The sequence below is a fragment of the Atractosteus spatula genome, chromosome 13 (genome assembly GCF_055471065.1).
Source record: "Atractosteus spatula isolate fAtrSpa1 chromosome 13, fAtrSpa1.hap1, whole genome shotgun sequence".
Lineage (NCBI taxonomy): Eukaryota > Metazoa > Chordata > Actinopteri > Semionotiformes > Lepisosteidae > Atractosteus > Atractosteus spatula.
In genome coordinates this window covers 29,383,701-29,404,925 of record NC_142718.1, presented here as the reverse complement: position 1 = coordinate 29,404,925, position 21,225 = coordinate 29,383,701, and the positions used below count along the sequence as shown (strand labels likewise).

General features: G+C 35.6%; 1 protein-coding gene across 3 annotated transcripts in view; it reads right to left on the bottom strand.

Annotated features, from left to right (window-relative positions):
* The window catches only part of pla2r1 (phospholipase A2 receptor 1), a 29,703-nt gene extending 8,582 nt beyond the window's left edge, over positions 1-21,121 (bottom strand). Inside the window, exons 1-24 of one of the 3 annotated variants that reach the window (XM_088929905.1) lie at positions 20,900-21,121; positions 17,502-17,882; positions 16,650-16,823; positions 16,038-16,202; positions 15,718-15,831; positions 14,799-14,948; positions 14,333-14,521; positions 13,623-13,783; positions 13,061-13,171; positions 11,449-11,561; positions 11,024-11,193; positions 8,581-8,789; positions 7,608-7,753; positions 7,015-7,099; positions 6,715-6,844; positions 6,226-6,261; positions 5,970-6,130; positions 5,545-5,609; positions 5,358-5,461; positions 4,151-4,287; positions 3,367-3,484; positions 2,328-2,467; positions 1,447-1,585; positions 469-704 (exon numbers count right to left, since the gene is read on the bottom strand). In XM_088929905.1, the coding sequence (XP_088786031.1) occupies positions 469-704; positions 1,447-1,585; positions 2,328-2,467; positions 3,367-3,484; positions 4,151-4,287; positions 5,358-5,461; positions 5,545-5,609; positions 5,970-6,130; positions 6,226-6,261; positions 6,715-6,844; positions 7,015-7,099; positions 7,608-7,753; positions 8,581-8,789; positions 11,024-11,193; positions 11,449-11,561; positions 13,061-13,171; positions 13,623-13,783; positions 14,333-14,521; positions 14,799-14,948; positions 15,718-15,831; positions 16,038-16,202; positions 16,650-16,823; positions 17,502-17,882; positions 20,900-21,035 (3,570 nt within the window). In that variant the 5' untranslated portion in view covers positions 21,036-21,121. The remainder of the gene's footprint in view (positions 1-468; positions 705-1,446; positions 1,586-2,327; positions 2,468-3,366; positions 3,485-4,150; positions 4,288-5,357; positions 5,462-5,544; positions 5,610-5,969; positions 6,131-6,225; positions 6,262-6,714; positions 6,845-7,014; positions 7,100-7,607; positions 7,754-8,580; positions 8,790-11,023; positions 11,194-11,448; positions 11,562-13,060; positions 13,172-13,622; positions 13,784-14,332; positions 14,522-14,798; positions 14,949-15,717; positions 15,832-16,037; positions 16,203-16,649; positions 16,824-17,501; positions 17,883-20,899) is intronic. The other 2 variants (XM_088929907.1, XM_088929906.1) reach the window with 2 other exon arrangements.
* Positions 21,122-21,225: the final 104 nt, after the last annotated feature.

The following is a 21,225-nucleotide window of genomic DNA, read 5'->3' as shown; positions in this document are numbered from 1 at the left end:
GCAATATACAGTAAATAATACTGGATAGATGTTATTTACTAATGGTTTACTAAAATTTGGGTGGCTAAATAATTGTATTTGGTTATTCAATTTCCAGATCGTTTTTTCAGTATTATTTCTTGATTTAAAGATAAAAATGTAATTAACCACACTAGAAAAATGATAACATAGCATAACAAGTAAGGCAGCTAAAGATGATAGACAATGACTTTGGAATAAAGACACTCAAAGCATCGAACCTTACATATTAGTCTTAAGAATGACATACAGCATATGTATTCCACTTCAATATCAGGGAGCAAGTTCATTCATCTCCACATCACCTTCAACATTTAACAACAGTTTCGTAGGTTTCATTATGATCTGCCTTGGGACATACAACCAGATTTCATGCTGAAGCACAGTCTTCACATGCAGCTTTTTGCAAAACCACACTGCTAAACAGTTTAAATGTACAGAAATACATACGTCTTGACTATATAGTCCAATCCAGTGTGGGTGTGCCAATTTATTGACAATGACTGTAAGGAAAGCCTGGTGAAACTCATCAGTAATGCTCACTAGCTCAGATTCTTTTTCTAAGCATTTATTCAGGGCTTCATACCAGGTCATGTTGCCATGAATAACCCTGTAGCTGCGGTTCTTGTATTCAATTGTTTCAGGAAGAGGATGAAAATATGACTGTGATGGAGGTTTAGATGGGTCTGTTCAAAAAGAAGAAGAAGAAAAAGGAACTGAGGAAACAGGTAATTCTAATCAATCAAAATGGTGAACTGCAAGGGTGGAAAAAGAAGAAATGCCAGGGCTAGCAATTTTCAGACACAAGCATTTTTTAACACAATTATTTTTAATTATATACCCACCCAATTTAGAATTGCCAATTGTTCTCAAGACTCAGCTCTCCAGTAATGACTCCCATACCCATTAAGGAGAAAAGTACAGTAGGTACATAGACTATGCTCTTCTGACACACCCGCCTCCTATGGTCATTAATCTCAGGCTGAAACTGGATTCTTAGTGCTCAACCTGTGCACTGAGCAAGCACCTTTGCTGGTTGGGCACATGTATGTTATGTTTAAACTTAAACATCCTACCATCCATTGTCAGAATTTCACTGATAAGTATCAACAGTAACATGGATTCTAACCAAGAAACATGGGGCACAATGTAGGACAATCGCAGTCCATCGCAGACAGCACATCTTTAGGACGTGGGAGGAAACTATCACGGTCTATGACAGGATTAACTTCCACACAACCACACCACCCATAACGTTAAAAAATGAGCCCAAAACACAAATCCACAAATCCTGTAGATTGGGGTGGCAGTATATTTAAAGATCAAAATAAATCAATGAGGAATTTTTGCAATTAATAAGAATATAAATTATGACTGTAAATATTTCACAGACATCGAAGTCATTTTAAAAGAGAAAGATAACCTTACCCTGCAGCTTCTGACATACAAATCCATACTCATGTTCAAGACATGGTTGGTTGTACCATTTTCCAGACAGATGATAGTTGTGATTGTTGGACATCAATGTGCAAAGTGGAGTATCACTACCTTTTAAATCATCTTCATTCTGTAATAAGTACAAAAAGCTGCATTTGAAAGACAGTAAAATTTGAATTTATCTAATGATTTTACGTCTTTTTTCAGTTCATATGAGAGGTCTGTGAAATATGAACTCTGATCCTGGAACACCTCTGTGTCTTGTTTTTTTTTCCAGCCATGTTCTTCATTGCTGGCTAACTGATTTCTATTTGCAGCATTTTTTAAAGCTGTGTTTTGCAGTTGGTATCAATTTTAGCAATTTGTAAGCAACAGAAGCCCTCTTTCAACTGTCCTTCCCAATTTCCTGTGCAGGTCTATCATAAATCCATCACCTATTAACAGATGATTATTTATAAATAAAGAAGTAAACTCTTAATAAACAAAATTCATGAGAACACACATACAATTCTAGATGCAGAAGCTGTAGGAAATCTTCCTTGTGTAAGTTATTTTTACAACCAAGGACTAAGGGCAGAAACAGTTTAACAAAATTTGTAACAAGCAGGTAGGCCACACAAAGGCATAAGTTAGAACCAATTATTATGAGTTCATCTGAAAAGAAAATCAAATCTCCCTTCAAACATGTGTGACATATCAGGTGAATATACTGTTATTTGTGTATATGTAATAAAAAAATACGGGCACACTGTAGATCAGCTCTCAATGAGTAAGTGTATCTATGAAAAAACAGCTCACAAATAAGTCAGTTTTACATTTTATTTTTTCCAAAAATCTATAACAACATTTTAATAAAATGTATTTATACGTACAGGATCAAAGCTCTCTGGTTCAATGGGTGACCAGTTAGTGTAAGTTACAGGTTTTCCATTAGCCCATTTATTTGTGCCATCATCCTGCAGACCAATCCACACACTTGTTGTGCCTCCAATAAGCAGCATTGTTACATAAGCTGTGAAAGACAAAAGGAAAATATGGGTATGTATAAAACACTGTAAGAAATACCAAACCACTTGCACAAGAAAATGCATCCACATGGGAAAGTTGACATACCACCTATTTTGGTCATGATCTATTTTGGTCATTCCACTATAATTATGACTTTGCTGGAATGAAAAACACCTACAGTATAGTATCACAATGGACTTCAATAATAAAGAGCATGTCTTACCCAAGACTAAAAAAAATATTGCTGTTCATATCTCAAAAACACAACAACTGGAATAGTTCCAATGAGGACAGAAGCATGTGGCTGCCAGTTACCACCTCACTGGGCCCTTCAGTGAGAGAGCTATTTTCTTTGCATTGCTGGTGATGTAACTTCTGAGCCCATTGCATTATATTGGTGTTGGAAGCCAATAAGGTGATGCCTGCATGGTGCGCAGGACTGTGCACCTAATGAAAGAAGGACAGGTATTGTCCCAGTGAGGCCAGATTTTGGCTTGCCAGATCAATGGTTTGACCTCCAGCTTAGGCCTGCTGATGCTCAAGAGCTAATGATATAAAGAGAGGTCTGCACTCCCAAAAAATATTACATTAAAAAATTCAACATTTTACGGAATATGCATCATTTTAAATAGCAGACTAACTCCTAAAAATGGAAAACGGGTTTCACCAGCATTCAGACAGGAACAGCATTCAAAATATAAAAATTCCATAAACGCCTGCTAGTCAAATAAAATTAATTGACAGCCCTAGTTATCCTATTCACTTTAATAATGAGTTAAGTCTTAGATTATTTGAGCATATCTTTGCATGTAACTGGTATCAATTGCACTTATACAGGGTCAGTTATCACAATAAGAGTCCATTTAAAAGTAATTTTGAATAAATTCAGGCAGTATACTGTACCTTGCTCTATTTCATTGTCAATTGAAATGAGAGATCCTTCAAGAGATTTACAGGCAGCCTGAGCATCACTCCAGTTCTTTCCTTCACCAGACTGGCTTGGTAAATTAATCAAAATACACTGGGACCAAAACAGAAATATAATTCAGTGATTGTTCTGCTAGAGGTGCAAAAAACCTTTTATGAAACATAAATGCAATCAACCATAATCAATCATGGTGTAAAATAATGAGCTGTTTGTCTTAATTATTTGAAAATAACTCCTACTACAGAAACATTACATAGCATTGTTTGAACCTTCTTCTAGAGGTAAACAGTACCACTAAAATAAAAAATAATTACTGTATATGATTATGTACATTCTAATCTCTTTATACCTGGAAGCAAACATGTCTAACTGTGCATTAAATTGGACAGACGCATTCAAATTAGACAAATTTTATACAATATCAAAATCCATATTGATTTATCCATCCATCCATTTTCCAATTCAGTGTGGCGGAGGAGCTGGAGCCCATCTCAGCAAGCAAGGGGCACAAGGCGGGGTACATCCTGGAGGGGATTTCAGTTTACACCAGGACTGTGGGAGGAAACCTGAGCACCAGGAGAAAACTGGGGGAGAACATACAAACTCCACACAGATAGCACACACATCTGGATTTGAACCCAGGGCCCCAGCGAGGCAAGGCAGAAATGTTAACCACTGTACCACAATGCTGACCTAACCCATATTCCCTGACAGCAGATCAAATAAAGCAAAAGAATTATAAAGAACCGAAAACCTTACATTGTGGCCAAAGTAAAGCCATTTTTCTGGACAGGCTCCTATGTGATGGGGTTCTCTGGGAATTTCTACAACCGATACAGTTCTGCGCTTACAGATGTAACTGTGGTGGTCACTGCACTTTCCCTCTGACCACCGCCCTGTAATTTATTAGAAATACAGATCACATGTAAAATACATTATTTTCATGTTTCATGTTTCTTTTCACTGACAGTTCACTTGTATGCTTTTATTCTTCTAGACAATAAAGAACCCATGATATCAAACTGAAGGCAGAATGAACAGTCATTAGCCAAGAAAAAGGGTAATTCCTGAAACCTCTACCTCTGTAAGCAGAATCAGGTTTTGATTTAATTTGAGTAACTCACGGAATTTGTCCAATGGAGAGTCATGATACCTCAGAGTATCCTGAGAGTCAACAGAATAGCACCTTTTCACAAATCAAAATATAGTAGTAGTATGTACTGTAGTGTCCAAATAGTGTAACAAAGAATATTCTAACACATTAAGATTAATTTAGAATCTGTAAACTTCAATCAAATCCAATGATGTTTCTCAGGGACATCTGTACCACATTGTTCGTTCTTTATAAAAAATCTCAGTCATCAATAGAAATCATCAATTTTCATTTTATTAATGACATTCATCCAACCATTTTCTAACCGCTATATCCAATTCAGTGTTGCCTGGGTGCTGGCTCCTATCTCGCCAAGCAATGGGTAGGGTACACCCTGAATGGGATGCCAGTCCCTCGCAGGGCACACCAGACACAGACAGACATACACTCACACCAGGACCAATTAACCAACAAATACATCTTTGGATAGTGGGAAGAAACCGGAGCACTTGCAGACAACCCACATAAACTACACACAGACAGCATCCCAGGTCCAACATTGAACCCAGGGCCCCAGCACTGCAAGACAGTAATGCTAACCACTGCACCACTGCACTGTCCTTTAATGACCATTCTTAATCAAACAATTTTTAAAACTGATATGAGTATCTTTAGGCGATGTGGATGTGTGTGTACTTTACAAAAATCAGTTAATGAAGCATCATTTTTGACAGGTCCATCCAACATTCAGTACACAATTCTGTATGTATATTCTTGTCGTAAATATTGATCTCTAAAACAATTTGAACAGTAAATGTTATAAGCTGCCTATTACACATTAACAATTTTATAATCAAATGATTCTCTATTCACCTGAGTGTGATGCCATGTAGACACATTGGTCATTCTTTAGAGGTGATTGTCTTGAATTCCTGTCTTCCCAATTCTCATAATATAAGGGTGATCCATCCCTCCATCTAGGATTAAATTAATCCCTGCAATTAATACAGCCAAATAACACACAGCCTAACATTATCGTAAGAACACCATATATCCTTACCTAAATTCTGATTGGATCAAATCTGGAAACAAGCCAATCCACCACTTTGTATCATTTTGTGACAACTGTGAAGAAAAAGATCACAAAAAACTGTACGGTCAATCATTATTCCAATTTAACCTCTACAGATACTTGTACACATTATATGATTTTCACAAATAATAAACAAACACCCAAATGCTTCTTCAATTAAAAAGGTATAAAACTTTATGAAAATATGAGGCTATTCTACTGACACTCTTAATGTGAATTGCATACTATTCCCACTCATAAGCTACAAGAAACATACTATTGAAACAAAGAACATCGTCTCCTTTTAAAATAAAAATGCATTTTACATTCAATCAATCTGGAAAATAAAAAAGCCTCTGCAATTAAATGGTCTAACACACTGCTAAGTTATTTTCTCTTATTCACCAACTTGCCTTTTCAATTCTGGTTTTAATGAAGTTAATTTCTTCTGAAGATTGAATTGACACTAGTTCAGCTCCCATCATTGTGCAAGCAAAGGACACCGTTTCCCAAGGAAAAGACTGAGTATCAAAGTAGTACTCCGATCCCTTATAGAAAACCCATGGTTCATTCTCTAAATATCAAAAAATTAATTACAGGTTAATGAAACTCATAAATATTCAAATCCTTACACAAATAATCTAAAAGATGAGCAGAAAAAACACTCACGTTCAGTGTACCAGTAAGGTCTCTTCAAATCTACACCTGAAACAAACATACAGAATTAACAACAGATTGCTTTTAATCAGAAAAAAATATGTTAACTCCCAGAGTAGCAGAATCTCAAAAGGAAGAATGTGTATGCTAATAACATACGAGTATGTTGTTTTTAATTTAAGTTAATTGTTCTACTATCTTAATATTAATTTTAACTCATAAGAAATGCCAGATTTCTAGATTTGAAAAAAGATAACACATTACTATTCAATTTAAAATGCATTCATAAAAATAGTTTGTAATGCAGAATAACAAAAAATTAGCCAAAAACATCACAATGAACTTTAAGATGCCGATTCTTTTTATATAATGTGACCATTTACTAACTTGATAATTCACTTGAATCATGGTGCTGTTGTGATGTCTTTGCTTCAATGCAGGTATACTTAACTTGCAGTACTTCCAATCTACTCCAGCTCAGAGTTTTGCTACATACTTTACCTTTAGGCATTTTACATATCCACTCATGTTTTGCATCACATCTTTGAGGCATCACCGTATTAGTTCTATAAACGGCACAATTCTGTTTATCATCTTCATTGTTTTTGTCATCTATAAATGAAGAAACCACCTAAGGAAGAATGAGGAAAAAAGAAAAATGATGTAAAAAATGACAATTAAATTCAATATAATAATATATCAATTGTTGTGAAGTATGACTGGCACATTATGTGGTATAATCCAATACTACAACATCTTGTCATCCAATGCACTTCTCACGATTTCACGAGTTGTACTTACTGGTGTGCCATCAGACCATTCCCAGGCACCGTCAGAACGGGGATTTCTTTTATTAAATCCGACCCAGAACCATCGATCTTCATCACTAGAGTAAAAAGACACAAGAAATCGGGTTTAAATAGTATAGTCATTCAATATCACTTCTATTAACGTTGCACCCAACCATACCAGGTTGTTCATGCTATCCATTAATGAGACTTAACATACTGTACATACAGATAATCCTTTATAAAGAAATTTGTGAAACAAGCCTTTTTTCTAATGCAACTGTTAATTTAGGGATAGAACATATTTCATATTAAATTTAAGAGTCACTGTTGTATATTAACAAGACTTAAAAACAACAATCTTGAAACAAGCTTAATATTTTTCTTTTCTCAAATACCCTTTACTAGTACCTCATTAATGCTGGATTACACTTACAATTTCAGTATTCAAATATTCAAAATGTTGTTTGAGAGTGTTTAAAGATTTAAAATCCTTCAACAATCAAAATGGTATTCAAAAATACCAGTAGATCTTAATCGAGAAATTAACATTGAAATGACACCTTCAGCAGCATGAAGGAAAATTAACATTTGTCTCTTATTTACCCATCAAACATGTTCTGTAATATCTCATTCAAAAAGATTTCCTCTTCATAATGGTTGAAGCTGGCAAGATTAGCTCCTAGATCCTGACAAAATGCATCTGCTTCCTCCCATGTTCGTTTCATTATAATCTTCTCACTGTGGTAAACCTGTAAAGTAAAGTATTACAATACATTTTAGACATCTACACAATGTGGTGTACTAAGGATTATATCAGCGCAGTAATGATCAATGCTCTTTGTTCAGGACACGGTGACTATTCTTTGACTGGTTATAGTACACTTAAATAGGTATGCAATATACAGGTTAATTGTTCTTTCAGCTGAAAATATAAGCATTGTCTGTAGTATACATTTAATGATTTGATTAAAGAAACAAAAATAAATTAGTGAGAACGGCTTCCTACTTAAGCTTCTTACCACCTTAAGCAGGAAAACCAGCAAACTCTCAACTGACATTAAATCTAACAGCGAAATCCACTAAAGAGGAATTTTCTTTGTAAAATCAGGAATCCCAGACTTTCTCCACAATAATTAATCGCTTGCGATGGGTGTTGTTTTGTATTATTCTGCAAATTTTTAAAAAACATTCATTGTATAAAATGTACTATAATGCTAACAATAATAATAATAAAACAATGTAAAAATGAATTGTATACAGTATATTTACAACAAGTGAAATAAAGAGCTTGTATATTTATGATAAGAAGACACCTGAACAATTTTCATTGACTATTTTGATTGCAATTGTTACAATAATAAGAAAAAGATCAAGAAAGCATAGATACAGTATTTTTTTTCACATAAAAATGTGTTTTTGGCTGAAAAAAAAATCACATTTGTGATTTCATAGAGTTCCAGCAATTATGGAAACCCTTCCTCCCAATTTGTCGGTTAAACCAAGGGTATACTGTAATGCATTTTACTTTAATGAACTAAAATATACACAAAATTAACAATAATTGAGAGCACTTTACCTTGTAACAGTGAAGAAGCTCAGGTTTCGATGTCCATCCAGGTGGACATGGGGCACGTTGGTCGATGTTAACAGTGGAGGACTGGTTGACTTTATAAGTACTTATAGGCTTCTTACATATTGACATTGCCTTAAATGCTTCACAGTCTTTTACCTCCCAGCGACCCAAAGACGTTCCTGCAGACATTGCTACACAGCCACCAGAACTGACTGCAATGGGACACACACAAAACGAAAAAAATCTACTTTAATTTGTACAATAAAATAAAAAAAAATATTTGACACAGAGGGGTTTCATTTAATTGTTACAAAATGACTGAAACATTGAGACATTTGTGGGATTGCCATATTTTGCATCCTGAATTCCAATTCTTTCACTTGCAGGGTGCCCCAATAAAACAAATAAGCCTTAAGCTGAGAGTCTGGGCTCTTCAGTTACAGGCATGATAAAGAACTAACCCAATATACTAAAAGCAAGAATTATAAACAGCTCTGTTAAAGTACTGCTCCATTAAATAAACATATTAAATGACTGATTAAAAAAATAAATTAATTAAATGTTTTCAGATATTACTAAAAAATGGTAGATACTTATCAAAACACAAATCATGTTTTTGTTTTCACAGCCAGTCTGTGTTGGACAAAAATGTAAAATGAAACGACAGAGTCCTGAAGTGCAGAGCTGTTCAAATTCAAGCAACCCTTTAATGGACCTTCCACAGATAAATAAACTCAAATGCTAAAATACAGAGCCTGAAAAAACAGGATGTTATAGTTTGAAACTCCCTTACAATGTCGATAGGCATACATAAAAAATGAAGTTATGCATAATGTAAAAAGTAAACTAATCACCACTATCTGCTCTCTACTTTTTAACTTTTTAGCTTGGGAAACTGAAATTCTGTTGTTAAAAAACAAAAGCCTTAAATCTTTTTAATTGGATGTGGAGGGTTAAATCCAACGCTGTCATTGTTTTTTTACTTCCTACTAGCTGTATATCATTCAAATCACTTGAAATTAAAAAAAAACACTGGAAAGTATGTTGCAGCATCTCATGCTCAAAGGCAGCGGTGTTAAGCTGTCAGAGAGAGAAAGTTAGGAGGACACAAACGAAGGTACACCTCATACCAGGCACCTTCCACAGTGCCTCAACACGAACACCAGCACTAACACGCTTCAGCTCAGAAAACAGCAAACATCAACACCCACGCCAAGGGTAGGAATTTCAGCTATTTTTGACTCTATTCCCAAATCTCTGCAATGCATAGGTGGAAACAGAAGGCCAAGAAGGAGCTTAGCAGAGAATGGTTTATCTAATCTTTCCTTTTAATATTGGCTACACCTCGATGTACTATACTGTAGCTATTTTCAATCTATTGCATCAGTAAAACACTAGCAACCTCTTACATGTTTCAAGAAAATGTTAACTGAAGAATCATGTTACTATATTTATTAATAACCAAGTAAGGAAAAAATGCTGTTTTAAAGCTACCACCTTGAACAGACCAGATGTCTACATGATGTCTAAACAAACTAACTTTATAATGTTGTGAAGAATAAAAATATGATGGTAAAGAGCCCAGTATGTCCCTTTAATGTTTCAATATAAGTGAACTAAACACATCAACACCCACATAACTGTATATTTGCATACATTTACAACAACATATTGCAAATAAAAGTAGCAGACACAAACATATGGGCAGTAAAATTGTACTGTTTTGATATAAAAAGGAAAATGTTGCATACAATGTAATTAATGCTGTCATGGGCACAGTAATTCATAGATTGACAAAACATTCGGGAACCCTTACATTGTTAGTATTTTGATAGGAGCTATGGCATTTTTCTGGAGATATTTTTGCACATTCCTCATATATACAGTAGCACTGAATTCTGCCAATCAGATTTGGTTAGCTCAGTGCAGTTGCAGCCTTAAATCTACAACACCTTTATAAGACTGGAGACTATGATGATCCAGTATTTGACTCTAATAGTCATTTTTTTAGTAGAATGTTTTTTATTTCCCTAATACTTCTGTGTGAGACTACATTGGGTTAACAAACCAAGGACTACAGTGCAAGACAAACAGAGGACATTAGGATATTCATATCTATGTAACAAGCACATCTGACAGTGGTCCAAGACTACAAATCTATACGACAGGAGTCATCCAGGAGTCAGGACCTCATACATACAGGAAGATACAAATCTATAGTATATACTGTTCATACTGTATGAAAGGCCAGGACAAAAATCCAATATTCTGTTTAACTGTCTAATATAAATGCACCCTTTCCTCATGAATTTAGTGCTCTTACATTTTTTAAGCTATAGTAACATAAGGAACAATTGTGTTTTTGTCTTTGAATTACTAAGACCGTGTAGTATTGTGGTAGCATGCAGCATCATTAATCACTGGAAAAGAGATTAAGTATGCACACCTGGTTGGTATTTGTTCCAATTTGTAAAGAGGAGAGGCTGGGAAAATCCATGTTGGGAAAGCCAGCTGTATTCTCCAGTCCGGTTCCTGTCCTGAAGAGCTATCCAAAAGTAATGGTCCTCATCTTTACTCACATTGTATAACAAGCTCTTTATGAATGCTTGCTCAAACCTGCAATTAAAATAGCTTAGTTACTACTGTAAAATGATTGTACTTTCTTCCATTAAGACTTATAGGCAACAAGTGAATAAAACCCCATGCAAGCATTTTTTTCAGTACAAAATTGAAATGGCTCAGAAAGCCCTGTTCCCAAAGTACTGATTAGTTATGGCATTGTGGAACACTGCAAAAAAGCACTTGGTGATGGAACCAATTCAGAAGCTGGCTGCAATAGTTTGTCTAGTCATTGGTGAGTAGTTTTGTTACCTGTTTTCCACAATCACAAGTGGAGCATTACAGTAATAACCCTGGGAAGCATCTTCATAAGTCTGTAAATGCCTTGTAATGTTGTAGCAAAAACTACCTCTTCGCTTCCAACCCTACGACAAAAAAAGGAAGAAGCAAAATAATTCAGTTGAATGAGCTCATTCTACTGCTTTTCAGTAACTCATTTGGCTTAAGGACAAAACAAAAGCAGGTAAATGTGTTATCTTTTCTTTAGTGTTTGGTATAATGTTACACGTGTGTGGCTGACAATGAGCAAGGAAATAATCTGCATTTTAACTACTGCTAAAGAGGGTGACATTAAAAACCCAATCTGTCCATGACCTGATCTAGCTCTGGCCTAAGGTCACCAGATTAGAAGTGTTTGAAAAACTAGTGATTACACTGACATTTCTGCCTAGATCTGTTTCATTTTAAACACAATGCCACCAATGTCCTGTTTAATCCTTTATAGTGTAAAGCACTGAATATTTCATTCCAATCTCTTCATTCAACAGGAAGATTTCATAAATGTTCAGAAGTCAGGAAAAAAAAAAACAAAGTCCAGGATGAAGTTTTAAATTAGCCGTAACACTCTCAATAGAACCATGTGAGAGTAAAACTCTGCTAATATGCTGTGTGTTTTTACAAGTGGCTTACATTTGCAGCTTTTGATGTGTTGACCGTTTAAAAATACTAACAAGACTCCATGGTCACAAATGAAGAAAAATGTTTTTTCAAGTTTTTTTTCTAAAATTTATTGTCTTGAATAAGTAAACATAGGAATGTTTTTTTCTTGTATTTGAAAGAATTATGTTTTGTTCAAATTTAACAATTCTAAAATTAATGCTTTCTGTGTATTCTAAAACTGTCATGACGGCTTTAATGTGTATTATAATTAAAACGTCTAACAACAGATACCAATAACAATATACTGTATACTCATAAACATTTTCTAGCACACAAATAATAAATATGGAGCAGGCTAACATTAATATTTTCATGTGAAGTAAAACAGCTTTTTTCAACCACGTTTTCTATTGCATAAATAAAACTACAAAAGTACTGCTATTGTAAATTTTGTGATTGTCTACTTAGTTTAAGTTCGCAAACATATTCATTGTTTGCACTGTACATGTTACTTAACGTCTGGTGGCAGCATTCCCATTTTGGGAAATATGTAATGGGGCTGATGAGTCAAAGGGTACATTTCCTGGTAACTAACAGCACATGAATGTGAGACAATACGTCACCAACTGACAGCAATCAGAGAACTTATTATCCACAACAGACACGGTTACATAAATTTGCAAAGTACCCTTTCAATACATCTATCATAGCCTCTTTAATGCAGATTGTGCATATTTTTTCTGATCGTAATGAAAAACAGTGTTTGTCAACCCAAAAGCTATGACTAATGAAAACATTACTTTATCAAAATAATTTAAATTAATGGCAAAACCACTTAATTTAAATTATTTTAAGGTTATGTGATTATTCCAGAGCACGCAAACTGACATCAAGCACTTACTGAAACACAAAAGTAACTCCCTCTGGTCTCACGTGATATGGAGGAAAATTAGAGGATACATACTGCAGCTTCTATTTTTCTCACCTCAGGGCAGTCTTCATCCAAAATGCCAGGCTTCTGTTGTATTACATTTCCTGTTTTTTTACAGACTGAAGGTAGTTTTTCAGCACAAGATGCCAATTGCCAGTTTCCTACCTTTATATTAAAAAAAAGTTAAATGTTTGTAACAATGTAAAAAATGCATAAATGTTTGCATTTTGAAAGTGGCATGACAGACTTTGACAATGTCCGTGCAAAGCTTTGTTTATACATCTCTCTTAGATATGATAATTTTGTTACGGTCTTAATACAAAGAATTAAAATATACAAAAAATCACAATATTCAGGTCACAGTACACTGTATACAGTATGCTGTATGGGCCATTACTATCAGAACATAAACAATAATGCCCAGCAACACAACAGAGTTACTGAGTACTTAAGTCTGTTATCACCAGTTATTTCAGGGAATCCTCTTAATAATACAAACAACTACATGTAACTCTTTTTGAAACATTTACATAAGTCCGACCTACCTAAGTGAACTACATTTCTCCAGATATTAGGTCTTTAAACTTACAATTTCAAATTAAAATAAAAAACTTACAGCTTTCTTAGCTTTAACACAAAGCTTTCCAGGATCATCACTGATATTGGGTTCATATTTATACCAATTAGTAAAAGTTACAGGTGAACCATTAGACCATTGAAAGGTATATGAGGTCCTGTTATTTAAACCGATCCACACATCTGATTCAGCCTCTGAAACTTAAAACATATAACAATCAGTCATTTTTCTGTATTTCTCTGCACTTGGTGATAAATTCAGTTTAAATTATTTAGGGTTATTTAGTCAGACCTAAAATAGAAAATTAAATATTTTTATGGCAAAGCAGTACAATGTTATGCCACACTGAAAAATGCCAAATGTAGAGAAAAACTTTCCAAATTTTGTTTTTTTCAGAAAGTTTGATTTTTCAACTTTCACCTTCCACCTCATTAAATGGAACTGAGGACAACGCAGAAATACTTTGAACTACAAAACTGTAAAACTAAAATAATACGACAGTTTGAGACTTTCAAACTGATCTGGAAGGTATGTTTTGCTTTTTACTTTTCATTCTGTTTTGATTCCTTTAATATATTATTTTCACTATAATGCTCCCAAATCTCCCACAACTAACAGAAAAATAAGTATACATATACAAAAAAAAACATGCAGTGCTTTAAAGGTTTGATTTTAAAGGCAACAAAAATTAGGGATCCTACAACTAAACAAGTGAATTTTCTTCACATAGACCACTGTACAGTACTTACTGTTTTTAAAAAGGTTTAGGGATAGCTCCACATCTGCCAGAGAGTGTATGCTTATAAGGTTGGCACCAAGTGAATGGCATGAGGCTAAAGAATCTTCCCAGCTTTGTTCTTCAGCCTGACGTTTGTAACAGAACCTGTTGTGGGGAATCCAACCTGGAGCACACTCTGTAGGGTAGTACTGCCATACATCTGTGTCAATTAAGAAACTTATTTAAAATAAATCAGCAGTGTGCATTAATAATAAAATACAGTATGCACATGCTATTACATATTTTTATGTTATTAAAAATTAAAACAGTGAAACCTTAATACAGTTAAGCACCCTTTGTTAAATGTCCATGTTGCAATTTAATAAAAGAATTGCACATTCAAGCTTCATGGTAAATTACCTAATGAAGTTTTACTTTCTGTAAAATTAAAAGTATGGAAAAAATCAGATCTGCTTAATAAAACTCTAGTCATTTACCAAAAGGCTCTGCTTTCCTTGAGTAATCGGGGTTCTTCTTACAGATGTATGGCAGTGCAGATCTGCAGTGCAGACTGTGCCACTTGTGTCCCCACACAGAGTTATACACTCCACAGTATGCATTGTTCACACGCGACATCATAGAAATGTCTGTGAAAGCAAACACCAGTATTAGTATCAGTTATCAGCTTCTTCACCCATAGGCATACACTGTAGGAAGAAGCCTAACATGATATACAATGCAATGAGCATGCAATACAAGATGTTCCACAGGTACGTAGGGCTTGGAACAGATCTTACAATTTCATCTAGTGCACATAGAAAGGAAAATGTGTTCATGAAATACAAAATCCTAATTAAACAATATTTTAATTCAATTAACAGCCAATTACCAAATAGGCTTAATGAACCAAATGGCCTCATCTCATTTATACTATTCCAATGCCCCTGGTAAAAAAAAGTTTGCACCAGAGCCTAATCTGGCCAGAGCACCTCCTGGTTTCTACAGCGTTAAGAGGATTATGATGGGAAGGGAATGGGAGACCAGTCCACCATAGGAATTACCTCCCAGCAAAGTTGGTCCTTATTTTCCCCACATACAGCTGGGTGGACTGGAGCAAACATGGTAAACTACTCCATTATACAAAGACAGTGTCTGCTGCAGGGACTTGAACTGACAACCTCCCAGTCATGAGTCACAAGTCTTCCTCACTATGCTACACCACATCCCTGCCCACTGGTATTTGTCAATAAAACACAAGAAAAATAAAGTGAATGTTTTCAGTGAATTACGAGTCTTGGGATAGGCACAGTTTTATGGCCAGGAAGAAATCTTGTCATTTAACGTGATAATCAACCTCTTTTCTCCGGTTTATAGTTCTTCATGACAGAGGATAAAGAACATGAAAACTTTCCTCACCTGTGGTGAAGTTCACCAGAGCCAGAGGTGCTCCATCTGACCACTGCCAACCAGCGGTCTCATCCAGGTGGTTTAACCCTATCCATACCAGGACTCCCACATCATTCAGTCTCTCTAGTCAGGAGCAAAATTACAATGGCACAATCACAAAGATAATGTTTAATTACTGTGATGTTATTTCACAACTTCCAAAGAACATTTTACACAATAATTCAGCGGTTTTTTAAATTTATTCAGTAAAAAGGCACCTCAACTTGACAACCAGGAAGATTTAAAGTAAAAGAAGACAAAGCTATTGTATTATAGAGAGCTCTCCATACCTCTGATGTATCTTTGTTCTGTAAGGTCAGTTATACTTAATAAATTTCCACCTTGAGCTTGACATGAAGCATGTGCCTGGTTCCATGACAGAATGGAGTAAAGATTAAACTGGTAGCAGGCTTTTGTATCTTGATTTTTCTCCCAAAAAACATCACACCCTGTCTCTGAATAAAACAGAAAAAGAACTGTGGTAAAGAACTGTATTCCGAACCCAACACAAAGCTCTGCATTATGTAGTTTTATATTTTTAGCTTGCTTACTAAATCTAACTCTGTAATGCATGTAACTGACTGAAGAAGGAAAACTATATTCTCAGTTTGGATAGCCTCTGCTTTTTGCAATTTTAGAGACTGCCTTGAACAGTTAGGCTTGCACTGAATACCAATCAAAAAGAACTTCAATAATACTTTTATAAATATAAACTATACTGTATATATATTAAATATGCCCTGCGATGGAATGGCGTCCTATTCAGGGTTTATCCCAATTTGTGTCCACAGCTTGCTAGGATAGGCTCCGGCTCCCCCACAACCCTGGACTGGATAAGGTAGTTAGAAAATGGATGGATATATTCATTATATTGTAAATAAAGAAAATGTTTTACTAGATACCTGGACTTGGACAAAATCCCCATTTTTCATCTTGATCATACTGACTAGTTGTGGCACACCAGCGGTAGTTATCTTCTCTGCCTTCAGCCGTGCACTCTGAGTACCACTTGTTGTTATATTTAAAAGGAAAAACACATGGCATGCCATGAGCATTGCCCTGAACTGTATGAATCTCTGCAAAAGTAAGAAGAATACTATGCTTAGTTGTTGCACCACATTGGTCTATAGACACTCAAAACATTCAACTCATCCATGTGGAATATTGCTTTAAACTGGTAACCCAATTTAAATGGGAACTGCAATTCCCCTACAATTTCCAGCACAAAATACACAAAATTTCCAGGTATGTGCAGCGCCATATTGCTGTTATTGTCTGCAATTCACAATGAGGCAACAAAACATCTGGTGACGCAAGCCGGAAGGCATCTCTTGTAATCCAATAGAGACATTGCTCTCGACATCGAGACATCGAGATGGTTCTGCCAATGAATACTACTTACTTGTTAACTGCAGATCTGCCTTCAGATCAGGTTGGAACATTTCTGTGGTGAAATGTCTACAGCACAATCTGTACTTATTCGCTCGTACATTGCATGACATTAGTCTTTGCAGTGACTAAGTGAGCAGGATCTAGCAAACTCTCACCTAGAGAGAGACTAGAGTTTTGTAACATGGTAACCATTCAGGACTTTCACAAAGTTTACCATTTTGTGGTTAATTCAGAATTTGTCAGATTTCTGCTATACTGTCAACTCACTTATTTGGTTACAGAGATTTAATAACCAGTCTGTTTAATTGGGACTGCAGTTCCCCCTTAAATCTGTATAAGCAACAGCCATGATAATTACTTGCCTTCATAAGGACGAGCACATGGTCCTTCATCTAATGTTAAGTATCTCTTCCACTGATGGTATCCAGTTCTCTTAGCTATAACGAGTCTCCCATTTGCAGTCAGTTTGAAGTGAGCAGCTCCAAAGAGCGTGTTTCCACTGCAGCGCCACCACAACGTCGTCAGCGTGGAATCACATTCATACATGTTCAGAGGCTGGTGTGCATTGGTAGTGTTGAGTCCAAGGCACATGCTGTTGCCAATGTTAAAGAGTCTATGCCGGGAAACCCACTTCCACAGCATGTATTTGGATGGATTTTCACAGTTCTCCAAAATAAGCTTTGCTTTATCCGATTTGATGCAACTTTTAAACTGAACACTTTGAAGTACAAAAATACCTTTGACTGCAAAATAAATAAGTAAAGCAAGTCAATATACTGGGTTAGAAGAAACCAATTTGCCATTGCACATTTTCTAGCAATCATTTATCAAACATGATCACAGCCACTTAAGGCAGAAGAGCAGCCAATGTGAAGTGTTGACTGATTGCCAGGTCATCCTCATTATTTGTTCCATCATCTGTTCCTCTCTACACATTCATAACACTAAAAGGCTATTTTTGTGTTATAAAATACAGCTCTATCAGGATTTCCTTCAATCTTATAACAAAATGGCTAAGGGTTCAATAGATCATCACAGAATTGTGTTTATGTGTAAAGAAGGAAAAAAAATATTCTAGTTACTCATTAAGTCTAAAGTTCCATTTTAATAGCTCAGGGAATTTTATAAAATTAAAGCTCAAAAGAAGCAGGGTATTTATAAAACACCAAGTTCAATCACTAAATACATTTAATCATTTCAGTTTTCTACTTATGAACCTACAACATTCAGATACAACATGCCCTACCAAAAAAATGTGTTACTATTTCTGCTGTCAGAAATATTTTTTTAGATTTATGGACAGGGGTCAGTAGATTTAAGACATTAAATTATTCCCTTCTGACAAATGTTGTAAAATGTTGCATTCCTTTGGAAAAGGGAGACTGTTGCAATGCACCAGTACAGCAGAAGACTACACAATACTCAAGGTACAGTGAATACGTCAGCCATAAGCCTTGGTGTACAAAGCACAGTATTCCATAACTCTGTCAATGTAAGAGGTTTGGGTCATTAACATAGAGCCCTTTATGTTAGATTATGACAGAGAGTTACCAAAGGACCAGAACCATTCAAAGGCAGTGGACTGTTTGACATGACTGATAAAACAGAACAGATACAGATAGAAAGTGCATGTAATTTTTAACTGAAATGGAATTGAGCATTTCTCAATAGCTGTGTAAGGTTTAATTTCAAAGACCTTTTGTGGGCCTCGAGTATAAAAGCCCCACCAAAGTAACAGAAGACATGATTACGGCACAAAGGGTTGTCTGATATCTTGCTGTCCCTGCTGGAAAAAAAAGACCTTGTGTTACGGCAAGTCAGTTTAAAAATTGACCTTTTGACAACTAATTAAAAATTAATTATAAAAGGAGACTCTGAAGAAAATCAGAAAGATTATATGGTGCAGAATACCTCCTTAAGGAATACAATTTACCTCTTTTACATTGTCATTGCAGCTTTTTTGCATATTCAGGTTTGCTGATGGTTTTGTTAGGGGACAGACTACAATGTTATAGCCCAAATACAGTATGTCATCTTCTTTGCTTTAAGAATACTAGGCATTCCACCTTTAGGCAAAAGGGTGAAGACACAGAGATGTAATTATTCCTTTCCAAAATCTTCTTAATCTGGACTCCTTTCACCGCTAGAGCCTACCATGTTGCCCAATGTGTACTCTGACATTTTGTAAGATTAATGCTCTAAGCTGAAATGGTAGAAGACAAATAGCATTTTTTTCCATGACAGTGTACTGGGTACGCTCAAATTGTTAGCCTATTCATTCCTATTAGTGCTGGCAGCTTGTTGTTTTTTAACTAGAAGTGCTGAGGTTAAAAATTCCACTTAAAGAGCATGAGGCATATTATGACTATCTTTCTAATCAACAAGAGCAGGCTCGCACTTGTTCTTTCACCTTCCATGATGCAGATCTGATTACCTCACTTGACCCACTCTGCACATGAAGCTTGGTTACTGTAGTGCAAAAGGTTCTATATGCCTTGCTATCATGACAACGACAGTGAGTTTTTAGGTTAATGTGCCTCGGGACAAGAAATGTATGACTGCTGCTCTTGTCAGGGGTGCTTAAAAATCGGAACTTCTGAAAATAATGCAAACCAGAAAGATTTATGACACTATAATGCTGTAGGGAGCAGTGGTATTTAGGGATCTCGATTTGTAAACAAAGTTTGTGAGCTCAAATTCTAGGTGAGGCACCATCCTCGGAAAAGGGACTTCACTCAGATTTCTTCAGTAAAATTTACAGCTGTATAACTGGGTACATAACAGTATGAATACTACTTTGGATAAAAGCATCAGTCCAGACATGGATTAAGGATTACTTTTTTTATTTCTGAGCACAACTGAAACCCACTATAATAAACTCATGGTTCTCACGGTTCAATTTAATTATTTCATCGTAACTATTTCCAGCCATGTCAAAGGCTTTAGTACTGTATAATACTTTAATCTATACTATGTTGTCCGTGTTTCAAATCGGCTAATATCCACATACATCAATGTCTCTAAACAGTTACATACCGCCTGGATTTTTAACGTGATTTCCAATAAACGTGTTAAGAACTATAAGGTCAATAAAATTGTAAATAACTGTGCTCTTTTGTTGTATTGTTCTTCCTTTAATTTTAAATGTATAGTCTTCCATTATATTTGTAATCACTGTAATTCGTATCCTAGATCCCTTATCAATACTTCAATTTTTTCTGACTAATTCGGTACTTTTATTCATACACAGGCGGAAATCGCCACCGGGACGTTTTCAAGCCCGCACTAAGTGTAAAGCTTGCTGAAACAACATTACCTCGCTTATTTTTCAAGACTTCCCACTCTACTTGCACAGTACTGTCGGCAAGCCAAGTTCAGGCTTTTTTTGCGTAACTTTATAGTAAAATGTTACGGTATTGAAAACAAATTTGTATTATTTCCGGTTTTAATGCTCCTTGACATTGAATCTACAGTATAACGTTTACCACTAAATATAAATATTCGGGAGATTCACGTAACCTGTAAAAAAAAGGGAAAAACAGTGTTGCAGCAGGGAAAAAAATTCTGTGAACAAGTCAAAACTTGTGCTTGAACACACTGCGCCCGCAGTGAGGAACAGATGTCCTTAGTAATACGAACTCCAGAAGAACAGAAACATTTACAAGACAAGAATGCTTTATGTCGTGTCTGATATATTATTTACTACAAACGACTTTTAAGCAAACAATCGTCTTGTTTTATGCAAGACGACTGAACTTACTGTTGTGTTCGGAAAGTTGGTTTTGATCCAAAACCACATCTTCATCAGCAGCAGATTTGCAGCTCTTCATAAAAAGCAATGGAAAGAGAACGGCCAGCGCTCCAACCTTTACACGAACAAAGTGATATTGTTTCATTTCCCAGAACAAACTCAGTTTTTACAACAGCAGGTAAACTCATTCCGAGAGAAAGCAAGTCCGGGAGCGAGTTGTTTTCCTGGACTCGGGAACTTTCTTCGAGTTTTTGGCCTCATGCGTCACTGCTGTCTCCGCGGGGAGGATAATCCAGATTATTTTGCTTTGAGAGGACTATTTGGTGCTGGGAGGG